Source organism: Diplodia seriata, assembly GCF_021436955.1.
Source record: "Diplodia seriata strain FDS-637 chromosome Unknown scaffold_1, whole genome shotgun sequence".
Taxonomy (NCBI): domain Eukaryota; kingdom Fungi; phylum Ascomycota; class Dothideomycetes; order Botryosphaeriales; family Botryosphaeriaceae; genus Diplodia; species Diplodia seriata.
In genome coordinates, this window is record NW_027117308.1 from 2,051,243 (window position 1) to 2,073,241 (window position 21,999).

Below are 21,999 nucleotides of genomic sequence, written 5' to 3' on the forward strand. Positions count from 1 at the left end.
CGTCTTCAGGCCCGGTGGCTTCTAAATCATTTCTTGATGGCAATCGATTCTCAACTACACTAGTCTGCCTAACCCTTCAATCAAACCCTGGGGAAAATCATGACTGAGCAATAGCGCCGGCTCGTCATAAGTTCGAGTAGACAAATTTGGCAAGAAGATAATATAAGAGGAAATTCATGGCCCAGCTAGAAGCTCCCTCGCTTGATTTAAGTTTCGTTGTATGTACATCTACTTCTGTATTAGACAATGATGAAAGGGCTGACATGGTTAAACTGAAAGCAGTACAATAAGACAACACGTTTACTGTAATGCCAAGAAGTATTACACCAGGCTGCAAAATTCTGATTGTTATTTTTCTGGGTGCCCGCGAAGGGCTGCCTACTTGCTACGGGTATGTAAAGTAGGTATTCAGACGTAGATGCGAGATCGAAAACTATATAATTATATCTAGATACACACTTAACTTCGTACATAAGAAGTACGTGGTATTCCCTTAAGTAGGCAATTTATTTTGTCACCCACCGTGCTGCACCGATTTCAAAAACATCGCACACAACGGTAAGCACTGCAGGCGACAAAGAATTTGAGCCCACCCCGTCTAACTTGCAGCTATCAAACAGCTTACGTGAGTAGTTGAATCCAATGTCCGGACACAGATGTGAATGTTGAATGCAGAGAATCGCGTCCGGATCTTAGATTCAACTGGCTACGGAAGTATGGTGCGTTATCTCTGTAAGCTATATGCAGATTGGCTCAGTTCTTCGGTCGCACGTTGTGGAAAGGATCCAATCGAACACTTGCAAAATATGCACCAGCACAGACGCTTCCTTGCACGCTACCCACATCAGAAGTCCTGCAGTACCACAGAACGATAGTTCAAGCCTGCCATTACCCTAAAGCTTCGGCTTCTCTACCGCAGCGCAGCAAGCACCGCCGCCATCAACCACCTGCACGCTCTTGTTCCTCTCCTGAGTGCTCTGCGGCACGTCCAGCGCCGGATTGGTGTCGAAGAAACCGCTCGGCTTCAAACTGACCGTCATGGTGTCGCACGGCATGACGGGGTAGTCCTCGGTGCGAGGATTATGCGTCAAGCTGATGGAGTGCCACACGACAATATCCTCGCCGTCGACGGGATCGCTCCTGGCGGCCCACGCCGCCAGATCCTCGTTGTCCGGCAAGCTCCCGTCGTCGGCCGGCAGCGACTGGTACGTGTAATCGCCCGCCGGGTGCAGCTCGCCGTCGCGGTGGCGCGTGACCCAGAACGGATGGCGGGCGTACTTGGCGCGGCGGCCGTGGAAGGAGTCCGGGTGCGCGAGCAGCATCTGCTTGGGCGGGCTGTGGATGGCGTAGGCGACGGGCCGGCCCGAGGTGCGGTTGATGGCGGCGGGGTTGACGATCTTGTGCACGCGGTTGGGCGCGGCGGAGGAGGTTCCTGAGTGCGTGAGGGTGCGCTTGGTCGTGATGTAGCCGACACCGAAAGGGTTGGTGGAAGCGTGCATGGGGAGGGGCACGGAATCTTCTTCCAGGAAGGAGTTGTTGTCGCCGTCGAGACAGGGGTCGATGCGGAGGCAGAAGATGTGCTGATGAAAGTGGGCGACCACTCCTTCGTTGACGTTGGTACCCCATGGGACTTGAGCACCATGTTCAATTGGTGCCGTGGACAAAATACCAGTGGCTTGGATGTTGTAGTGAAGTCCGGCGGCCTGGTCGAGATGAAATGAGAAAATGTAATCGTAGTTGCCCACTGTGATGATGGTCTGCAGCACAAGGATACGGGAGCGTGTAACGGTCACTTCCCCCGTGCGCGAGTTGGTGTGCTTCCAGCCGATGCCATTATCCTGTTCATGCATGCACACTGCATTTGGCTTCTCCACCGGATCGCCTTGAGAGTTGTTGATCACGAATGAAAAGTACTTGATCAGGCCGAGGCAATCGCAACCTAGTCTGAGGTCATTCGCGCATAGACCTGCTCCAATGTCGCCGACGTCAAAAACCGACTTGCGATGATACGGAGACTGGGGGGAGCCGTACGGGACGAACATCTCGGCGAGGCTAAGCCGATGGAATAGCTCACGGCCATCGTAGGTTACGTTGTGGAGGATCATACCCTCCCTCCAGTTGAAACCTAGCCGAAAGCGCCACTTCTGCCAAGTGACCAGATGACCGGCGACGGTGAAAGATGCGCCTTGCGGCTGGCTTACATGTAGCGGTTTCAGGTCAGTGCGGATGGGTGTATTCAGAAGGTCGGGATGGAATTCGCGCGGCTTGTGAGGAATGTGGCCTTCCTGTGGAGGTGTGCTCCGTTCGATTTCAGTCCCAAGAGGGAGGTAGCACATGGTAACCAAGTCTTTGGTGTGCATGTCAAACACCGGAGAGAAGTCGAGAGGGAAATCATAGACGTTGGATCCAGAATGCTCCTTGTCGAGGCTACAGGCATACATGTAGCACTGGATCAGCCTCCGCTTCTCGGTGCCCGAATCACGCCCGTAAGGCCAGGTATCGCACTGCACACGCACAGTGTGGGGCAGACGGAGGCGGTCAAGTTCCTTTTTGACGGCGGGGTGCTCCATGCACAGGTCCCTCATGCCGACAACCTCATCAATATCAGCCTGGCCATGTATCCGGCTATCCAGCTTTCTGGCGCTCTCGATGGTCGCGTCGCTAAGGTTTGCTTCAGCAGCAAAAGCATCATGCTCGCCGCGAAACAGGTACAAAACAGTTACGCGTCTCGGCAAAGGCGCAGGCTTCTCTCCCCGAAGTTCGGCTTGGAGATATGGCCGTAATTGGGCTTTGGGCGGCTCAATGAGCGCAATCCTCTTGAAATGGAGGTCTTTTCCTGGACTTGCATGCTTGAACAGTCGCGCCGCCTTCTGGATTTCCTGGGCAGTGATTGGGTCCAATGGATGCGCCAGAGGCTGCGTGCGGGCGGGCCGGTCAAAGGAAGAGGGGGGTGCTTGCAACGACATGGTGGCGGACTGCGGGAAAATGGACTCGTTGAAGACAGTGGAGTGCGATGGAGCGGTGTTTTCTGGGGGTCATATCAAAGGGCGTGGAACGTGGGGGGTGACTCCGCTCTGGAACGAAGAATGACTCCGTCCGGGTCGACAACGATAGGGAGTAGGCTGGCCCCGCATGTACCTACCCGTTTGCAAAAATACAGAATCCAGAGTCTCTGCTTTCATTGGTCGCATCGAGGGTGCAACCTCGGTTCCGATGCGGTGCATGATGACGGTCGACGGCTCGATAAAGAGCGGAGACGGATGCCATCGATAACGTATCTATCGGATAAGCGCGCCAACTCCACGATTTGATACTTGGACGCCCAGAATCCCATCGACTTTGATATATGAAGCTACTACGTAACATTGGAGAAGAACATCCGATGAACACTTGTCCATCACGTGGACTTCACGTGGTCATTCGCGGGAGGAGACTCAGTGCACTGTAGAGTAGTGGAACATCTCTACTACAGCCCCCTCTCGCAGCCGATGGCTAGCGCGAAGAATAGCAGAACATGGCGTAACTATACCTTAGCTCGTTCTTAGAGAAAAAAAAAAAACACGTAGGTAGTTGAAGCCATCGTCCGTATATATAGAACTTTTAATTCGACATTCTCGTCCGGACGATAGCTTCAACTACCCATGACATAGCAAAAAACAGATCCACGCTAGCCATCGGCTGCGCGAAGGAGCTGTAAGGAGATGTGGGACAGCTAATCCCTGTCACCCGCTGTGGAACGTCAATAAATGTGCCTGCTCACCACTGTTATTCTTGGTCATTGATGTCTACAGTTGAAGCGGATATCAGACGTACATGTCGGTACAGTTCTGTACAGATACATCCGGGCGTACAATTCAACTACCCATTATAGGTAGGGTGCGCAAGGGAGACACTTGCGCGTCATAGATAGCCAGCTGATATTTCATTGGAACTGTTGGTGAGCAAAGTTTGCATATGACTGGGTGCAGAAAGGGAAACGCCCGCCTGATCAAGTTCTAGAAAGAAAGAAAAATCAAGGCTCAGTCTATGAGATAGACAGAGCATTTGATTGACCAACGGGCTACTTGTATATACGTACGTGCCTCGTTTATGCTCACCCTCCTGTGCTTGCTTTCAAAATGCAGAGTCAATCTGAGAGTTTTGTGGCGCGACGGTCATTGAGCATCTCCGGTGCTCCGCCTTCACAGATCAGCAACGCCAGGCACCAGTCCATGTCCGTTGGGCAAAAGAGAGTGCTCAGGCGGCCGGCGGCACCTCGGTTTCCAGCTCCGTCCGGTGTTTGGGCCGTATGATGGCGCCGTCCAACAAAACCCTCACCACCCAAACCCAACCCCCAAAAAGACAAAAAGATGAGTCGGGAATTGAGCCCAACGCGGGGATCGAACCCGCAGCCTTGAGATAGCACTCTAGAGAGGCTAAGAGTCTCACGCTCTACCGATTGAGCTAGCCGGGCGGCGGTGGTGAGGAACTCGGATGAGTTCCTACCGGTTGTTGATGGAAGGGAGGTCGCCGACGCAGATTATATAGAGAAAAACGGAGAGCAGCATGACCTGCGTACAAACACCATTGCAATAGTGCGAGGAGAGCTGGGGTGGGTGTGACGAGGTGTCGAGAAATTTTTTCATCGATTACCGGATCGGGAATAGCTCGGATATGGTCGGAAACATACGGACAGAGGGTTCTGCAGCGACGGCTCCCGCACCTGGGAGATATCAGCGACAGCGACATGATAGGGAGTACGCGGAACTCAATATGGGGGTCGGGTAAGCTGCTGGGTTGTCGGTCCACTCCACGGCAGGCGACGGAAGATTTGAGTTTGCGGAGGTTGATGCACTGTTCCTACATGGGTAGGCGAAGACAATATCCGGACGCCAATGCATGTATCCAGAGCGCATGTTTGCGCCCGGAAGTACAGTCTAACACTCGCATCTACGTCCGGGTATGTTCTTTAGCTGCCCACGTACTCAGTAAAAAGTTTACAAGCAACATACTGTGTGTTCTTCGATCACAGGACCCTTCTATTCGATGAAGTGGAATCACCCATACTTCGTTGAGTCCTGACCTGCTCTCTTCCATCTAAGGGGGTATCATAAAAGAAAACGCCTGTTTGTATTATGCCTTCGCCTTCCTCTCGCGCAATTCACTCCACATCCTGTCAATGACCTGGAAAATGGCAGTAACGGCTTTCATCGTAGCCTCATCGATGCCGCGTTCTCCGAATCGGTGTTGAATCTTGTCCGGATGCCAGCGCACACGCTCAGTCTTGAGTTGTGTGGCTATCTCATCCCCTTCAAGCGGTACGCTGCGGAAGAAGTGCTCTACCTCTTCTTTGGAGACGTTTTTGACTTTGCCGGTTTCGACAGGCCACGGTAGCAGGTCTTTTACCCCGAGGTCCTTGTCCACAGCACCAGCTGCAATGTTCTCCCATCCTTTGGTGTAGTTCGCCCAGACTTCCTTCCACATCCTTTTCGATTTTCGTTCTGCACCTCGCTTCAGGCTTGCTTCCACCTTCCTCTGGAAACTCTCGTGTTCCTCATGCATGCGGCCGGTACTTTCGCGTTGTGCCTTTTCCTCCGCCTTCCTCCGCTGCCTTTCTTTCTCTTGTCTCTCACGTTCTTCGAGGATGTGCTGGTGCGATTTCTCCCACATCTTGCGCCGGACATACTCAGCGTACTCCTCATCGGTCATGCGCTCCAGCTCTCCGGTTGGCGTTTGTTGTTCGATGGGGTATGTGTGTATGGGCTGGCCGTAGACTCCCTCCCAGTATGCGGCACCCTCATCGTCGGCAAGAGCATCAAAGAGAGACTCGCGGAAAGCGGCGTCGGGATCCATGTATTGATCCGACCGGGTAGTAGCAGTGTACGTGTCATCGTAGGCGCTCGGGTCGTCATTTACAGTAGCTGTCGACCGCTTATGCCTCCGACTGTCGCGGCGGTGACGGTGCCGGTGCCGTGAATCGTCGTCTTCACCCTTTCTCCGCTTATGCCGGTGGTGGGAGTCATGATTGTCGCAGTCTCGGGAGCGTTTCGATTTGAATTTGAATTTGGTGGGTCGCGCAGTGCGGTATTCGTCGCCTTTCGGGTCGTCGGCGGGCTCTGCGACGTCTGGCGAGGCCATGATGTGGATGACGGCGGCGGAGGGGGTTTGTGGTGCTAGCAATGACATAGCTGATGGCATGTGCACCTGCCGTACTTTAGCCGCAATTACGTAATCCCCAGCACCTTCAACCCCGTCGACCCACAACCTGGTCGATTTTCCTCGCACTCAGACTGCCCACATGATGGCGAGCCTTAAGTACGGCCTCAACATCAAAAAGCCTGCGCAGGCTCCTGCGAGAGGGAAGCCAAAGAAGCCCCTCTTTGGCGATGACGAATCCGACAACGAAGACGCGAAGCCCACTGACAATGTCGAGGAGATTGGCGTATTTGACCTCGACGCCCCAGCCCCATCTTCCAGTGCACCCAAGCCATCTAAGAAGAACGCCGGTCCCTCGAAGCCCGCAAAGAAGCCTCAGATCACGCCCTATGGCGACCTCTCCGCGCTGAAAGAGTCGCGAAAGAAGGCCGAGGAGGCGCAGACCCTGGACTCCAGCATATACGACTACGATGCCGCCTTCGATGCGCTCCACGCCAAGGATGCCGAGCGCAAAAAGAAGAACCGTGAAGAGGCCGCTCTGAGAAAGCCCAAGTACATGGAAGGCCTGCTCGCTTCTGCCGAAATTCGCAAGCGCGACCAGCTTCGAGCCAAGGAGAAGCTGGTGCAGCGCGAGCGCGAGGCCGAGGGCGATGCTTTCGACGACAAGGAAAAGTTTGTCACGGATGCATACAAGAAGCAACAGGAGGAGATGTTGCGTTTGGAGGAAGAAGAGAAGAAGAAGGAGGAGGAAGAGCGCAAGAAGCGTGGCCCTGGTATGTCCGGCTTTTACCGCAGCATGATGAACGAGGAGGAGAAAAGACACCAGGAAGCCATGGCAGCAACCGAGAAGGCTCAATCTGGCCAAGTGGAGACCCCGACCGAAGATGAGGATGAGGAGAAGCGGAAGACCGACGCCCAACTCGCCAAAGAGATGCAGGAGCACGGTGTCGATGTCATCATCAACGATGAAGGCGAAGTTGCGGATAAGCGACAGCTTCTCACCGCCGGTCTGAACATTGCGCCGAAGCCCAAACAGCCCGTCGCGGCACCTGCTTCTGCCTCTCGCCCTGCTCAATCACAGCAGCAGGCTTACCAAGGCCGTGGCTCGGGCAAACAAGCTATGAGAGAGCGTCAGACCCGGATGGTTGAAGCTCAACTTGAGCAGGCTGCGAAGCGTGCAGCCGACCAAGAGGCCGAGGAGAGAGCGAAGTTGGAGCACGCAGCTAAGAGTAGAAAGACCACGGGCGACATCAGCAGTGCAAAGGAAAGATATCTCCAGCGTAAGAGAGAAGCTGCGGCTGCGGCTGCGGCTGGCAAAAAGGATTGAACCATATTTTTGCTATGTCGATCTAGGGTCGATGAGGGTTTCAGTCACTGTCCGAATTAAAGGACCACTGGTAAAGCGAAACGGTACACAAGACCTCCATACAGTAAGTCAGACTATTTTGTCTTTTGCATAAACCTGCACTTCATTCTTACTGCTGTATTTTCGTTTGGAACAATACACTCCGGGCTGCGATCAGGGATGGCGCTGCGTCTTGTGTTCCATGTCGCAACCGTATCAAATCGAGCCCAAAAACAAAGGGGCTGCCTCAGCGCGCCTCGCAGCACTATTCCGCTCATTGCTTGTGGACAAGTCTTTTAGCGTCCTCGAGTATAAGTGTGTGCTTACATACCCTTCTCTTCCGCCTGCATGTTGATGATCATGATCCACACGGGATCCCACGTCACGCAAATGCTGTAGACGCGACACTAAAGAACATTGAGGCTGACCTGTACCTGATTAGGCCCATATGCACAACGTGAGGCTAACTTTGGTGGAACACCAGGGTACCTGGGTCTCAGCCTTAGCTTCACAGCGGTGACAAGAGAAATTGGCCACGCGCATCTACCTCCCACAAATAGTACATTATTCCCATGGGCAGTTGAAATACAAGATCTGGACGCATTTGTGCGTTTTTGAAAGTCACATCTTCGTCCGGTTTGTATTCAACTACCCATGTGAATATGATGATGCAGTATCTGTGTAGAGCAGATGCAGGTGGGTCGGTTTCTTTGTCATCTGCCGCGGCTTCTATGCCAGTGGAAAAGCTTCCAAGGCTCCTCCAAGCGCACTCTAAAGATAGCTTCGACACAACAATTCGCAGGGTAAGCTTGGATCCTAGGCAGCACAGCTGGCAGGAGTGCAGCAACCCATTCTCGGCTTACAGCCCCCTCTCGCAGCCGATGGCTAGCGCGAAGAATAGCAGAATATGGCGTAACTATGCCTTAGCTCGTTCTTAGAGGGAAAAAAAAACAATACGTAGGTAGTTAAAGCTATCGTCCGGACGAGAATGTCGAATTTAAAATTCTATATACACGTCCGGACGATAGCTTCAACTACCCATGACATGAGCAAAAAACAGATCCACGCTAGCCATCGGCTGCGCGAAGGAGCTGTAAGATGTATCACATGCCTCGAAAGAAGGTGCGCGTGCCCCTATTGTGGCGTGGAAAAGGAGCGGAGGGGCAAGGCGAAGTCGACAAAAGTGCATACTCGAGCTGTACAGCGTAAGCAAGCGGCGCCTACAAACAGCAAGTTGCAGCATCCAGGCCCGAAGCGGGGTAACGACCGGATGGCGTAGTCAGGCGCCCCAGGCATCCCGACCTACAGTGGACTCAGATAATAGATGGATACCGCTACTTCGCAATGCTCTCGCCGGTGCAAGCCGCTGCAAACGCGCGTGCTATGGTTGGTGCGTGGGTGATGGACTGGTCTTTGCGCGGGTCTGCGGTGCCTGCCGTGGCCTGCCAAGGTTCTCCTGGTTGATCTTGGGCTTGGCGCCTAGATTCGCGTGGAGCTACACGGCCATGTCAAGATGGAAGGCTCGTTAATTATGGGACGACGAGGTGCGGGGAAGGGATACAGAGGCAAGTACTGTCAGCTGCTTGTGGCGGCACGCCTGCAGCCGGCCGCCGCCATATCCGGGAATGGCTGAGGCGCTGCATCGCGCTTGCCTGGCCTGGCACGACGTCGGACAGACTCACAGCCTGCACGTAACTGAACTAGCAATCACTTCGACCCACTGATGAATCGAATTGCCGAGCGCTGCGGGGGCGCGCTGCGAGGCATCGACCAGCTTGCCGTGGCGGCGGCCGGCGAGCGCAGGCTTCAGGCAGCACGCCAGTTTGGAGTCACCATCTGCCCGGATTGTTTTCATTAGAGGCTAATCGTTAAGGTTCACGCGGGAGACAGCAAGCACACGCGTATGGGCCCGGGATGCTCGTGGCCGTGGCACACGGGCCGGGCGCTGCACAGAGACTCGACGATGGAGCGCGAGCCCGCAGAACGCGCGGTCGGCATCCGGCTGTGGCGCCGTGGTCAAGACGGCAGCAGCGCTTGTCGCAAGCTCGCAAGCACGCAAGAGGGCAATGACGTGGCTGCGCGGCGAATGCACTGATCGCTGGTGATCCACGCCGTGACTGACGACGCCGTGAACAATCGGCTTTAGGCCCGATATTAAGTTCCGTCCCCCCGGCTTTGCCAGAGCATGGGGTAGCGCATCGACCAGGGTCAAAAAGTCACACAAGACCGCCGCCAGAGCACGTCGTCCGCTCTAACCCTCTTCAACCACTGCGCAGCTCGATTACACACGGCGACCCTCAGCCCCCAAGGCCCAACAGGACTGCCCGCCCGGCCCGCATGACCTTGTCCGCCCCGAGTGCCGCCGCCTCTGCCCCGGTTGACGCCATTGACCGCATCTCTTGCGAATAGCATACAAGATCTGGCTAGGAAGGATTCTCCGCCCTCAGGCGTCTCCTTGGTAGGCCCCCCCAATCGTGCAAACGAGCGTTCCCGCAATCGCGTAGCCTTCCCGTTCCGTCCCAAGCCAGGCTTGCAACCATACTATCAGCCCGCATATTACCCTGTTTGTTTTCGGACAGCGAGCCCTGCTAACTGGCTGCCACGCGCATAAGCTCGTTATTGCTCACAGCGATGGCGGTATCCGGTAAGGGCTCCACATGGCATGAGGACGGTGATTATGTCTCATTTGCTCCCGAACGGGTGCCCCTCCTCAAGCCGCCAAGAGCCCGAGCCAGAGAGCAAAGGGGGACTAAATATGTCGTGCTCCTGCTGTTTTGTGGCGGCAGTCTTCTCATCACCGCCTGTTGCTTCCTCCCCGGCTTTGCTGCAATCCTCACGGCTCTATACGAGAAGATGGTGCTCCTCACGCAACAGTTGCAGCTGCTCATAGCCTCCTTTTTTGTGATTGGCAGCTCTGCTCAGACCTTCAGCCCCATCACCCCGCCGTCATATCCATTGGCTGTCAAGAACCCGTACCTGTCAGGTGAGTACGCAACCCCGGAGAATGTGGAGGCTCTGGCTGTCGGCGCGGTGGGGAGTTGCAGGGCACTTCTGAGAGGTTGGCTGGTGGATGAGGTCGCCTTTAGCAGTTGTTCGTAGATGCATCTCGGGAAGCCCATCACTCATTGGATCGCTCCCCACCCTGCTCGCGCTGGCCTCACGCCCCAGAGCCACATCTCCATCTTGCATCGTCTTAGCTAAGACAAACCCAGCATGGCTGCCGGGGAACCAGGCATCGGATCTGCCATCGGCGCAGCCCGAGTTCTGGTATGCCAACAAGCTGACGTGGGCCGTCATCGCCCGCGTCGACGGTACTGCCTACAACTTGTTCGGCGTACCTGACCCCGAGTCGGACTCGCAGTCTGCCACTGTCGTTAGCGGCAACTTTACTTCGACGCACTCCTACTTCACTCTCACGGCCGGCGATGCGACCATCACCCTTGACTTCTTCTCGCCCGTGTCGCCCACCAATTACCGCCGGCAATCCATGCCGTTTTCGTACCTGACGGTTACGGCAAGCGGCAACGATGGGGCCACGCCTTCCGTTCAGGTCTACTCCGACATCGACGACACGTGGACCGGCCAATCAGAATCCACCACCTTTACTCAGCAAACCGCGGGTGACACCACCGTGTATCAGATCAGGAATGACAACCAGGTCCCCTATGGCGAGCTGAATGAGATGGCCCAGTGGGGCTATTCGGTCTGGGGCGCTAGGGCCGACTCGCATCAGACCGGGTCTCCTTCCACCGTCCGCGGCCAGTTCATCAGCAACGGCACGCTGACTAACTCGACCGAAGCCTGGTCAACCGGTGCTGTGGCTGGCCTTGCTTTTGACCTTGGTACTGTCAGCTCGGCGACGAGCGCAGTGTATGCCATCGGTTACATTCGTGAGCTTGCAATCAATTACAGGGGCGACCCTTGGACCCCCTACTACAGAGCCTACAACCCCAACTGGGCCGGTGCACTCAACCACTTCATCGATGTCCACGACGACTCTGTTACTGAGTCCGAATCGATTGATGCGCAAGTCCAGAGCATTGGGGAGGCATCTGGTGGGTCGAACTACACCGCGATCCTCGAACTTTCGGTTCGACAAATTTATGGCGGAATCGACATCGTCATCGACAACTCCACCCTCGACACCACCAAGCCATTCGCTACGATAAAGGAGATATCAAGCAATGGGAATGCTAACACTGTTGACATCATCTTCCCTACTTTTCCGTTTTTCTACATGTTCAACCCGGAGTTTATCAAGTTACTGCTCGATCCCATGATGACATACCTTGCAACCGGTAAGCCACTACAACACCCTCATTGCAGTAGACGCCCTACTAACATCATCAGACGCCTATCCTCAACCGTATGTCATCCATGATATGGGTGCACACTATCCGAACTTGACAGGCCACGACGATGGCCTTGACGAAGCCATGCCTATCGAACAGTGTGGAAACCTCCAGGTCTTGGCCCTTGCGTACCAGAAAGCTACCGGTGACACCTCCTATACGGAACAATACGCGGATCTCTTCAAGAAGTATGCCGACTACCTTGTTGACAATGGTCTCTACCCAGTCAACCAGCTCAGCGCCAATGACGGCATTGGCGCCTTCACCAACATGACCAACCTCGGCGTCAAGGCAGCCGTCGGCCTGGCGGCCTACGGCGAGCTGACGTCGCAATCCAACTACACCGACCTGGGCCGCTCCTTCGCCGACCAGATATACGGCACCAACACGAACGGCGACGGCCTGGGCACCGAGATCTCGGACTCGACCAACGCCTCGTTTTTCACACTCACCTACCAAGATCCGACGTATTTCATGGTCTTCAACAACTACCCGGACCGGCTATTCAACCTGTCCGTCTTCCCGGACGAGTCGTACACAGCGCTGTCGGACTTCTACCCAACGGTGCGACAGCCGGCAGGCGTCGCACTCGAAGGCGCGATCCAGTGGGCCAAGACGGACTGGCAGATCTGGGTGGCGGCCGTCTCCGAGGCCGACACGCAGACCATGTTCGTCGACGACCTGTACGCGTACATTGCAAACGGGAAGAACACGGCGCCCTTTGCGGATCGGTACTTCAGCGACGGCGACGATGTGGGCACGGCGGGCGAGAACTTCCGCGCCAGGCCGACGCTCGGGGGCCACTTCGCCATTGCTGCTCTCAAGCAGGGCGTGTTGGCGTCGTCATAGGGTGGACTGTCGCCTACTCGGATACCTCATCTTTGCCCTTTTCTGTAATGTTTTGTTCATTACCTGCGAAGCATGGGTGTCCGCAGTTTTCTTTTTTCGGAGCGCATAGACCTTTTTGTGGAAAGAAGCAAAGTGGATTAATTAGCCGGCTGAAGTGATCGTGGAGCCGGCACGATGCTTTTGTTTTTTCTGACTTTATTTATTCTGTACGATCTTTGGAAGCGACCCGCATACTGGGAATTTTGATGACGAAAAAGCAGAGCCTTGCTGCTGCTGACTGGCTTGTCGGCAAGGACTTGGCGGCTTGAAAGAGACGGAAGGTAAATTTCTGGCCGTAATGAAACTCGGCACTTCTGCCTGCGAGTAGGGCTGGTGTAACGAACATCCAATAAAAGAGAAACAAATTCTTCTGAGCATTCTTGCTTCCTCGTTGACTTCACTCTGATGCGCCGTACAGCCGGGTCTTGATTCAAGTACCCACGTAACTCAAAGGTCGGTGAGCTCGACTGCAGTGTCCTTATCCCACTGCCGCTCCCTCGCCAGCCGCTCTCTCTCCTTCTACAGCTCCTTCATTTCATTCCTCACCTGCTTCCTCGCCTCTTCCAGGTTGTTCAATTCTTCCAACCGCTTCTTCCATGCCTCCAGTTCTCCCTCATTTGCCCCATCTACGCGCAACTGCTCGAGGCGAACCCTAATCTCCTCGACTCTGACTTCACCGTCGTGTCCATTGCCCTCAGCCTGGGCGTGTTGCTGGTGCTGGTCTCTAGCTCCACCGTCGTGTCCATTGTGCTCGATCTGCTTGAGCTGCGGGTGGGCTTCTTGCGAGGGTGTCGGCGCGGCATGCTGTCCCTGAGCCGATGGCTAGCGTGGATCTGTTTTTTTGCTCATGTTATGGGTAGTTGAAGCTATCGTTTGGACGAGAATGTTGAATTAAAATTTTTATATATATATCTAGACGATGGCTTTAACTACCTACGTATTTATTTTCTCTTTTATCTAAGAATAAGCTTAGGCATAGTTACGCCATGTTCTGCTATTCTTCGCGCTAGCCATCGGCTGCGAGAGGGGGCTGTACACTTCACTCGTGCTTTTGCCACCAGTTCTTGGGACTGACGATCTCTCCAATCTCGCCCTCCACTCGGCCAGTTGCACTCGCACTTTTGTCGCATGCACAGACATCGCTCCGCCGAGAGAAACATGGCGTCCCATTCACTCACCACCATTGCTTGCATTGGATTCCGTTTGGTATTGCTTCGATGAGAATGACGAGCATCACATCTTGCTTTTGACAACTCACCCATATCCGAAGGCCCTTCTGCATGAGCCATGAGACTGTCGTCTCACGGTGCACTACGTGCAGATCTCTTGTGCTCGTCCAATCTTATCGATGAGAGTGCATTTGCCATTACACAGGGCTGGCACTTCTCCGGCTTCCCAACCCTGCCTCGAATATGACTCGTTCCCAAGTAGAGTCCTGTAGAGTGGGCTTTTCCGATGCGAATGCTACCCAATGCTCCCGTAAGCGATTGGCTGAACGTGACCTGTCCCTTCTTTGCAGCTCCAGTGGGAATCTGAACGGGTGCAGCCGCCTGTAACCACTTTATCCAATAACATCTTAGCCTGCCTTGTACTACACATGGTGGGTTTGATGTTCCGATCGGTGGGGCGATTTCTCTCATCGCCCGCTGTGTTGCTTTTCTATGTGTGAAGGGTTATGGGTATTACCACAGGCTAGCGGGCTGCAATGATGGACGATATCTTCCACCAGTAGCCAGTGGAAGTTTCCCTGTGTTCGGCTTAATTGATCAATTGAAACAACATTTCCGATGCGCAATGAAAGTGTGAGCCCAACAAATGCAACTGGCTGAGTGTAGGACGAGATTGTCAATCCCAAGAGCTGGTGGCGAAATGGAAAGGAAGCGGGAAGCTGGGGTTGAGCGCTAATGCGTTGCGTGCATTGACTAGCAACATCGCGTACCGCCCGTGGAAATTGCGCTTTCCCCATCCCACCAGCATCGGATTCTGTCCATCGACGCCTGCGCTCACCTGGAAAAAGCCCCGGAAACCACTCCGAGACGTCGGCGTATAAAGTGCGTTCGCGGGCTGCTCCGTCTCCCCGTCTTTCCCACGGCTCCGCGGAGTTCGATGCTTCTTCCATGGCCACCGCGACACAACAACTACTGATCGACAGCCTGCCCGATCGGCCCCCAGGCCTTCGATTGGGCAGGTGTTGGCTCTGGCGGTCGCGAGGAGGAAGCGCGGGCTGCAGGACGGCGCGGTGCATTCCCCGGCGGCAGCGGTGGCATACGGCGCGCGGGAGATTCCCATGGGGCGGCGTGCAAGGCGGCGTCGCAGCTGGGCGTGCATGGCTCGTCCTGCATCGACACGCCAACGCCAACGCAAACGCACACGCCGAAGCCCACACAATCCACAACCGCCAGCACGCCCGGGCGTGCACGGGGCTAGCGGCGCGGGCCGAGCAGGACGGCGGCGTAGGTACACGGACAATCTGTGGCAGCGGAGGACTGGGCTGGGGCACGAGCAGCAGCAGCAGTAGCAGCGCGAGTGCGGGCTATAGTGCGGCACAGACGGCGCGCCGGATCGCCAGGCTGCGTTGCACTTGTGCTGCTGCTCACCCGGCCTAGACCGCCTGCGCCGGCCCCCTTCAATTCGGTGTGCAGATGCCTTTCAACGCGCCGCTCTGCCTCAGCCCACCATCCCAAGTTGCCTCCGCGCCGCTCGCCGACCCACCATCTCTTCTCCCGGGCGAGCCATGAACAGAGCCGTGAAGCCGCGGTGCCGCCCGTCGCACACCCCGGCTCCAGTTCTCGCCCGCCGCCTCCCGCTCCGCCTCCAAACCCCGCCGCCACCTGAGAGCTGTTCCAGGCCCTGCGACTGACCACTATGGGTGACTCTGCCCTGTCCCCCCTCGACAATGTGCGCCCACCCAAGCGCCAAAAGTCCATGACCGTCATCGCCTGCAATTCCTGCAAGCGCCGCAAGTCCAAGGTGAGTTCCGCCGTCGGCCCGCCGTCTTGCGCGACGCTGAACAAGAGCTCCCGCCCAGTGCAACGGAGTCCGCCCGGCGTGCGATAGATGCTTGCGCTTGAACGAGGAGTGCCACTACGAGCTCGACAGCAACATCAGCCGCCAGGATGGCCTCAAGCGCCGCCTGCGCGAGGTTACCGCCAAGTCCGAGTCCCTCGAGGCCCTGGTCTCCCAGCTGCGCTCTGCCTCCGACCTCGAGGCCGCCGACCTGATTCGCCAGCTGAGACAAGGCGCGGATGCCCACGAGCTCGTCGAGCGCACCAGCGCGCCCTCCCGCAGCCGGCTGAGCAGCGTGGCAGAAGAGGATAATCATCAGTCGTACCCGTCGCCACCCGTCGAAGACCCGGGGTCCAAGATGCCATTGCTGTCGGTGACGGGTGCCGACTGGAGGCGGGCCGCCTTGTCCCGCACCAGCGATAGCCAAGACGACGATAAAGAACATAGCGTTGGCTCTACACGCTCCTCGACCCCTTGGGGCGATTCATCTTCTCCGCTGCCAAGACTGCAGCAAGCTAGCGCTTCGAGCGAGTCAGACTTGCCACCGCTTATTCCCCGCCACAAACGGCGAAGACTGGGCCCACTGGCCGTTTCCCGCGGCTATGTCGAGGCCTTTGGCAACATGTCTACATCCAGCTCCATCATGGCTGGCCACTACCCCGTCGAAATCCAGAAACACCAAGTGTCGAACTTCCAAATTCCCGTCCATTTCCTCCAGCCATGTTGGGAGCTCGACGATGCTCCGTTCTCACGTGTTGTCCAGGACTATAGGAACCTCGCTCGCATGCACTATGCCAGACAGCCCATGCCCGAACTTTGTCGTATTGACGTTACATACTTCTTTGTGGAGAGAACGGCTGCCGCGGACGATGTCCCAAGCATTTCAACATGGGCCTCTGAGATGAACAAAAGCTTCGAGGATGTCGACGTTTTTGTGCGCTTGGCATGTTTGTATTTCCAAACCCAACTTATGAGGGTATTCCTACCTGCACTTACGCTTGGTACGGTACACACAGCTGACGCTCCGGCAGTGGATGATCAATCCAACCGCTGAGACGTACGCGAAGATGCCGGACCTGATCAAGCCGACCCCGATGCAAATGATGGTTCCACATATCTCTCCACTGGACACCGTGCCACTGTACGTCTGCGATTAATCTGACGGGGCTCAAGAGCTGATAAAATCGAGATAGACCGCCACTCCGCGAAGCATTGGTCGACGATCTGCGAGATTGGGTCACCGCGTGTGCAGGATCGCTTTCCGTCAACTGGCCGCATGGAATGGATCAGGCTGTGGAACACGACCCTATCGATGGCCACTTCTACTTGACCAAAGAGTTCCTTGACCATGCCTCTGACCCGACCAACTGGTCTGTTGGGCGCGATTTTCTAGAACTATTCCCTGAGCTCATGGGTCGCGTGATGACCACGGACACTCCAAAATCGCCCGAAAAGTTCATCAGTCCATTTGGGGATGATTTGTCTAAAAAGCCAGCATCACCTGGAACGCTCAGAGCATCGGTTCCACTGTCTCTGCGCAATTCAGGTAAGCATAAATTCAAATGAAACCGTTCACACTTGACCGTTTTATTTGTATTTCCTCTATAGCCCCCCAGACAGCTTCCGGCTCCCTGACCACTTCCGGACAATCCGCCGTTGCGGTCTCAGAATCTAGACCCGATCGCACGACGACGACTGCTCCAACGTCTGGAAGGAAGTCATTGAGCAAGTCTCTTCCGGGGCAGGAATTCCATGTCGGCGGCCTTCCTCTGCACGTGAGGACGGCAGCTTCACGTGTTCGAGACTATGACCCAGTCGTGGGAAGTCCCCTACGGCCTGAAAGTTCACTGAGTGAGGGAGAAGGAAACGCTCCGGAGAGTGCAATGGTGGAGGCGGCATGATTACAGACATGCGGCAGTTTGCTCCAAGGAACCTTCATACGTGGCACAAAGAAGAACGCCGGAACCTGTTTTCCGGGAGTGTCCTCTCCTATTGAAATACGTCGATATCACATCACGCGATGTTTCAAGGAAGGCGACAGTATTCATACTACTGCGACCATGAGGAACCCCGTTGCAATTACGCTCGTCACGTACTGCATCCCCGACGACTCGACCGGATTATATTTCCCCGCATTCTCGACGGCGACTGGCACCTTTCGTCATTTCCTCGCCATACGCCTTTTGTACCAGGTGACCACGCCACACATTAGGACAGACACATAAGTACGCCCAGTTGTCCTTCTTGTCTGCGTCAACACGGCGGAGTCGAGTCGCTCTACCCTTGCCACATTCGATTCTCTCCATCAACCTGGTCAGATCCTCAGCCGGCAGCCGTACGTATTAATATACTCAGTCATCGACGTCATCCGGGTTACTAAGTGGCCTCCGAGCATCAACATGTCGAGCACACGTCTGTCTGGCCGAGGCGACACCGCAGCGCGAGCTTAGTCATAGGCGGACGAGGAGTAGATGGGCGGCAAACTTCCCTCGGCGGAGCGGATGATTGTGTTCCAGGGAGCACTTGGGTCAAGTTCAAGAGTGCAGCATGGAAATGGGGTCAACTTGACGACAACGGCCCAGACGGCGCTGAGGTCTTTGGATGAACCTTGGGCACTGCCTAGTGAGAAGATGAATATTTGGTTTGCTGCTTTCCGACGAATTGGGGCTATTTTGGAAGATGCTTATGGGTTCAGGGTTGCACCTGCACCCTTGAAAATCGGTTTGAAACCGTAGATGAGGACATTTTAGGGTAAGAACGTGGTCGCCGTCCAGTCGGGCAATGCGGACTTTATACGCGTTTTCCATTCCACGGAATGGGACTTTCGGCACCTAGGAGTATTGCGCAAGGCGGCTACGCGTCTGGGGCAGATCTTGAATGGACTTTTGGAGCAAGAATCATGGCCGCGATGCCATGGGTGCGGGCGCAACAGGAGTGTTCTTTTGGAGAAGTCAGAACGGCGACGATGATTGTCAGCTCGTTGCCTGCGGCTTTCGGAGTGGTAATCTTGGTTTGGAAAAAAGAAAGGGGCCAATCTTGGTCAACTATTGTGGTCTTCTCTAAATCGTTTTATAACGATTTAGCAGAAGAAGAAGGGAGAAGCTTTGTATCACATGCTCTTATAAGCAGCGAATAGGAAGGGAGAAAGAGTCACGTAGGTCGTACTTTCTCGTGTAGTGGGAAAGCACCGAAGGGAGAAGCTTTGTATCATCCCCTCTTCTCGGCGCGACGGTAAAGTCGCCCTTATGGCAGAATCTACCAGGTATGGTGTTGGGAATCGAATTTTTGCTCGTTCAATTAATGTATGTGTGTGTGCTCTTTGAGTATTCCGAAGAGATTTAAGAAGTAGGTGAGTGCTTAGGAAGAAGCCTATGTCCACTTCGCTAAATGCCACAGCAAACTGCACAAATATCGCACCATCACACGTTAGTACCCGGATCTGCCATATAGAACAATTCTACATGGGATGGGCAGTTGAATAAAATATCCAGACGTGAATGCACGAATTCAAAACTAATATTTACGACCGGATCTTGTATTCAACTACCTACAGAAATATTTTGTTTCGGAATTTGTGTGTAAGGTACATGCGGGTGAGCGCAGTCTTCCTGCAATCTCACAACCCACCCTGGCACATATCGAGCTGGCTTGATGGCATGAAAAAGAAAGTAGATGGGGAAGGATCAACAAGAGTGTGGAGAACAAAACTAGGGAGAAAATACAAAAACCTTATTTATATTGCTAAACCCTGCACTGCTACTTAGAGGACCAGGCCCGACATTGACATCCCAATGCACAAGAAAGGAGCCGAGGAATACGAAAAGAGTACGATGACTTTTCAACCCTGTCATTATCAAGAGAATGCCATGCGCATCTATGCTGAAAGAGGTATACTGTGCGACGTCCAAGCGTCGGGGGCGACTGATCAGGAAAAAGGAAAGAAGGCCGAGCGCCCTTGTTGCAGATGAAAGTTTAATTCCGCTACACGAGATGCAACCCCGCCTGGCCTGTCGACCTTGTGACCGTATGTCCGTATTGCGTAGACAAGTCATCAATACGATTTAACAGAATAACAGCGTGGCATCAGAAAGAGTGTCCTTTGGATTGGTCGTGATACGAAAGCTACACTTAATGCCATCCTCTGAAATTTGAATACAAATAAACCAGATACTAAATCATGTTCAAGAAGAAAGAAAAACAAGCGTGCCCCGAGTAGAATCAAAGACATGAGTCGGGCATGGAGCCCCATGCGGGAATCATACCGAACCTGACGGATGGAGAGAGGCCGTCATGCGGGTGTAGAACCGTTTCAGAGCCAACAAATTTCGACTGCTGTTCGTTTAGACGGTAACCTTGGTCTTGACAAACTTAGCGGCGGTGCCGGCGTCGGCGCCGTAGCCCAAGTGGCCAGACGTGGAAGCAGAGCCGGCGCTGCCGGAGGAAGAACCGCCACCGCAGACACTATCGCCGCTGGCGCAGAAGGTCTTGAAAGCGCTCGCGTCAATGTTCTTGAGAGCCTGGGTCTTGAAGGGGTCGCCGAAGGTGACGGCAGCCTTGACGTTCTTGGCCTGAGCTGCGGTGAGCTTGTTCATGGTGTTGTGCACGAGCATGGCGCCTTGCGAGTAGCCGGAGAGGATGATCTGGGTGTCGGGGCATTTCTGAACCGCCTTCTGGACGTCGGCGACCATGGCCGTGGTTCCGGCACCACCGGTGATCTCGGTAGCGATACCACCGGCATCGGCGGCGTAGTCGACGCCCTGGATGGCGACCTTGCCATCACCAAGCTGCTCCTTCAGAGAGCTCGCGAAACCGGGGCCGACAACGCTTCCCATGTTACCCGTCTCCGTGGTGCCACGGGCGAAGATGAGAGTTGCCGCCTTGCAAGCCTCGTCGAGGCCGTTCGAAGTAGACTGGCCACCGAGAGAAAGGCCACCTGAAGAAGAAGAGCCTGATGAGCTTCCGCCCGTCAAGCCACCCAGGAGCCCGCTGAGACCAGACGACGTACCAGAATCTTGGCGACCAGTTAGACTCGAGCCACCAGTGAGAGAGCCAAGGTCAGGAATACCGCTGCTAGAGCCGCTGCTTCCGCCCAGAGACCCGAGAGACCCGAGACCGCTGCTGCCCGATCCCCCGAGGGAACCGAGACCGCTAGAGGCACCAGGAGTCGGAAGAGTGAGACCACCCTGATGAGCTGTCAGTGACGAAGACGAAGGGGAAAAGAAGTGCTATAGCTTACCAGACCAGAGCCGCTGCCTCCAAGAGAGCCGAGGCCTCCAAGGCCGCCAGAGCCACCGGGAGTCGGCAGAGAGAGTCCCGAGGGAAGAGAGCCGAGGCCTCCAAGACCGCCAGAGCCACCGGGGGTCGGCAGAGAGAGGCCACTCATTCCGCCCAAGCCGCCCAAGCCGCCCAAGCCGCTAAGCTGGCGCTTCTCGGCATCACCGTAAGATCCAGAGGTTCCAGACGGGATCATGCCAGAGCCGCTACCGCCCAAGCCACTCAGTCCTGAGTCGCCACCAGTGGCTGGTGTAGGGACCGGGAAGCCACCGCCCTGAGAACTGATAAGTGTGAATTCAACTCTAGTGTCATGGGATTTACTTACCAAGCCACCGAGACCAGTTCCGTAATTTCCAGCTCCAGGGGTCGGGATGGAGAAAGGAAGGCCGCCCACACCACTAGCACCGGGGGTGGGGATGGGGAAAGGAAGACCACCCTCGCCGCCAAATCCAGGAGTGGGGATGGGGAAGGGAAGACCGCCTTCTTCGCCACCAGATCCGTAGCTACCAGATCCAGGCGTGGGGACGGGGAAGGGAAGACCGCCTTCGCCACCAGATCCAGGAGTGGGGAATGGGAAAGGAAGACCGCCCACACCACTAGCACCAGGGGTAGGGATGGGGAAAGGAAGACCACCCTCACCACCAGATCCGTAGCTACCAGATCCAGGAGTAGGCATGGGGAAAGGGAGGCCACCCTCGCCACCAGCACCACCAGCACCCGGCGTGGGGATGGGGAAAGGAAGACCGCCCTCACCACCGGCACCAGGGGTAGCATAAGTACCAGTCGGGGGCTCGACTCCATAGCCAGAGCCGGCCTGAGGGAGGGGAGCGCCAGCCACGAGGGCGGCATAAACAGCTGCGAGGAGAATGTTGCTCATGGTGATGAGGTGGAAAGAACGACGGCGTCGAGCCTTGCGAGGTGATGGGGATAGAGAATGACGCGGTGCAAGAGCTGCCGGAGCCTGCAAAGGTAAACGAAGGTAAGGGAAGAGAGGGTGCT

General features: G+C 55.4%; 6 protein-coding genes and 1 non-coding gene across 7 annotated transcripts; 3 read left to right on the forward strand and 4 right to left on the reverse strand.

Annotated features, from left to right (window-relative positions):
- Positions 1-893: 893 nt before the first annotated feature.
- On the reverse strand, positions 894-2,966 carry SLS55_000608 (uncharacterized protein; the record flags this gene model as incomplete). Its single annotated transcript, XM_066772119.1, has 1 exon — positions 894-2,966. One exon carries the CDS (start codon positions 2,964-2,966, stop codon positions 894-896), a length of 2,073 nt encoding a protein of 690 aa, XP_066637398.1.
- A 1,398-nt stretch (positions 2,967-4,364) lies between these two features.
- SLS55_000609 lies at positions 4,365-4,453 on the reverse strand. Its single transcript has one exon. It is a non-coding gene; the product is annotated as a tRNA-Lys (tRNA).
- Positions 4,454-5,112: 659 nt separating this feature from the next.
- Positions 5,113-5,832, reverse strand: SLS55_000610 (uncharacterized protein; the record flags this gene model as incomplete). The annotated part of the gene is made up of 1 exon (XM_066772120.1): positions 5,113-5,832. One exon carries the CDS (start codon positions 5,830-5,832, stop codon positions 5,113-5,115), a length of 720 nt encoding a protein of 239 aa, XP_066637399.1.
- Positions 5,833-6,277: 445 nt separating this feature from the next.
- SLS55_000611 (uncharacterized protein) lies at positions 6,278-7,462 on the forward strand (the record flags this gene model as incomplete). The annotated part of the gene is made up of 1 exon (XM_066772121.1): positions 6,278-7,462. The coding sequence occupies one exon, from the start codon at positions 6,278-6,280 to the stop codon at positions 7,460-7,462; it is 1,185 nt and encodes a 394-aa protein (XP_066637400.1).
- A 2,649-nt stretch (positions 7,463-10,111) lies between these two features.
- On the forward strand, positions 10,112-12,681 carry SLS55_000612 (uncharacterized protein; the record flags this gene model as incomplete). The annotated part of the gene is made up of 3 exons (XM_066772122.1): positions 10,112-10,463; positions 10,693-11,778; positions 11,831-12,681. 3 exons carry the CDS (start codon positions 10,112-10,114, stop codon positions 12,679-12,681), a joined length of 2,289 nt encoding a protein of 762 aa, XP_066637401.1.
- A 2,904-nt stretch (positions 12,682-15,585) lies between these two features.
- On the forward strand, positions 15,586-16,883 carry SLS55_000613 (uncharacterized protein; the record flags this gene model as incomplete). The annotated part of the gene is made up of 3 exons (XM_066772123.1): positions 15,586-15,690; positions 15,749-16,702; positions 16,758-16,883. 3 exons carry the CDS (start codon positions 15,586-15,588, stop codon positions 16,881-16,883), a joined length of 1,185 nt encoding a protein of 394 aa, XP_066637402.1.
- A 3,183-nt stretch (positions 16,884-20,066) lies between these two features.
- On the reverse strand, positions 20,067-21,877 carry SLS55_000614 (uncharacterized protein; the record flags this gene model as incomplete). The annotated part of the gene is made up of 2 exons (XM_066772124.1): positions 20,067-20,909; positions 20,963-21,877. 2 exons carry the CDS (start codon positions 21,875-21,877, stop codon positions 20,067-20,069), a joined length of 1,758 nt encoding a protein of 585 aa, XP_066637403.1.
- Positions 21,878-21,999: the final 122 nt, after the last annotated feature.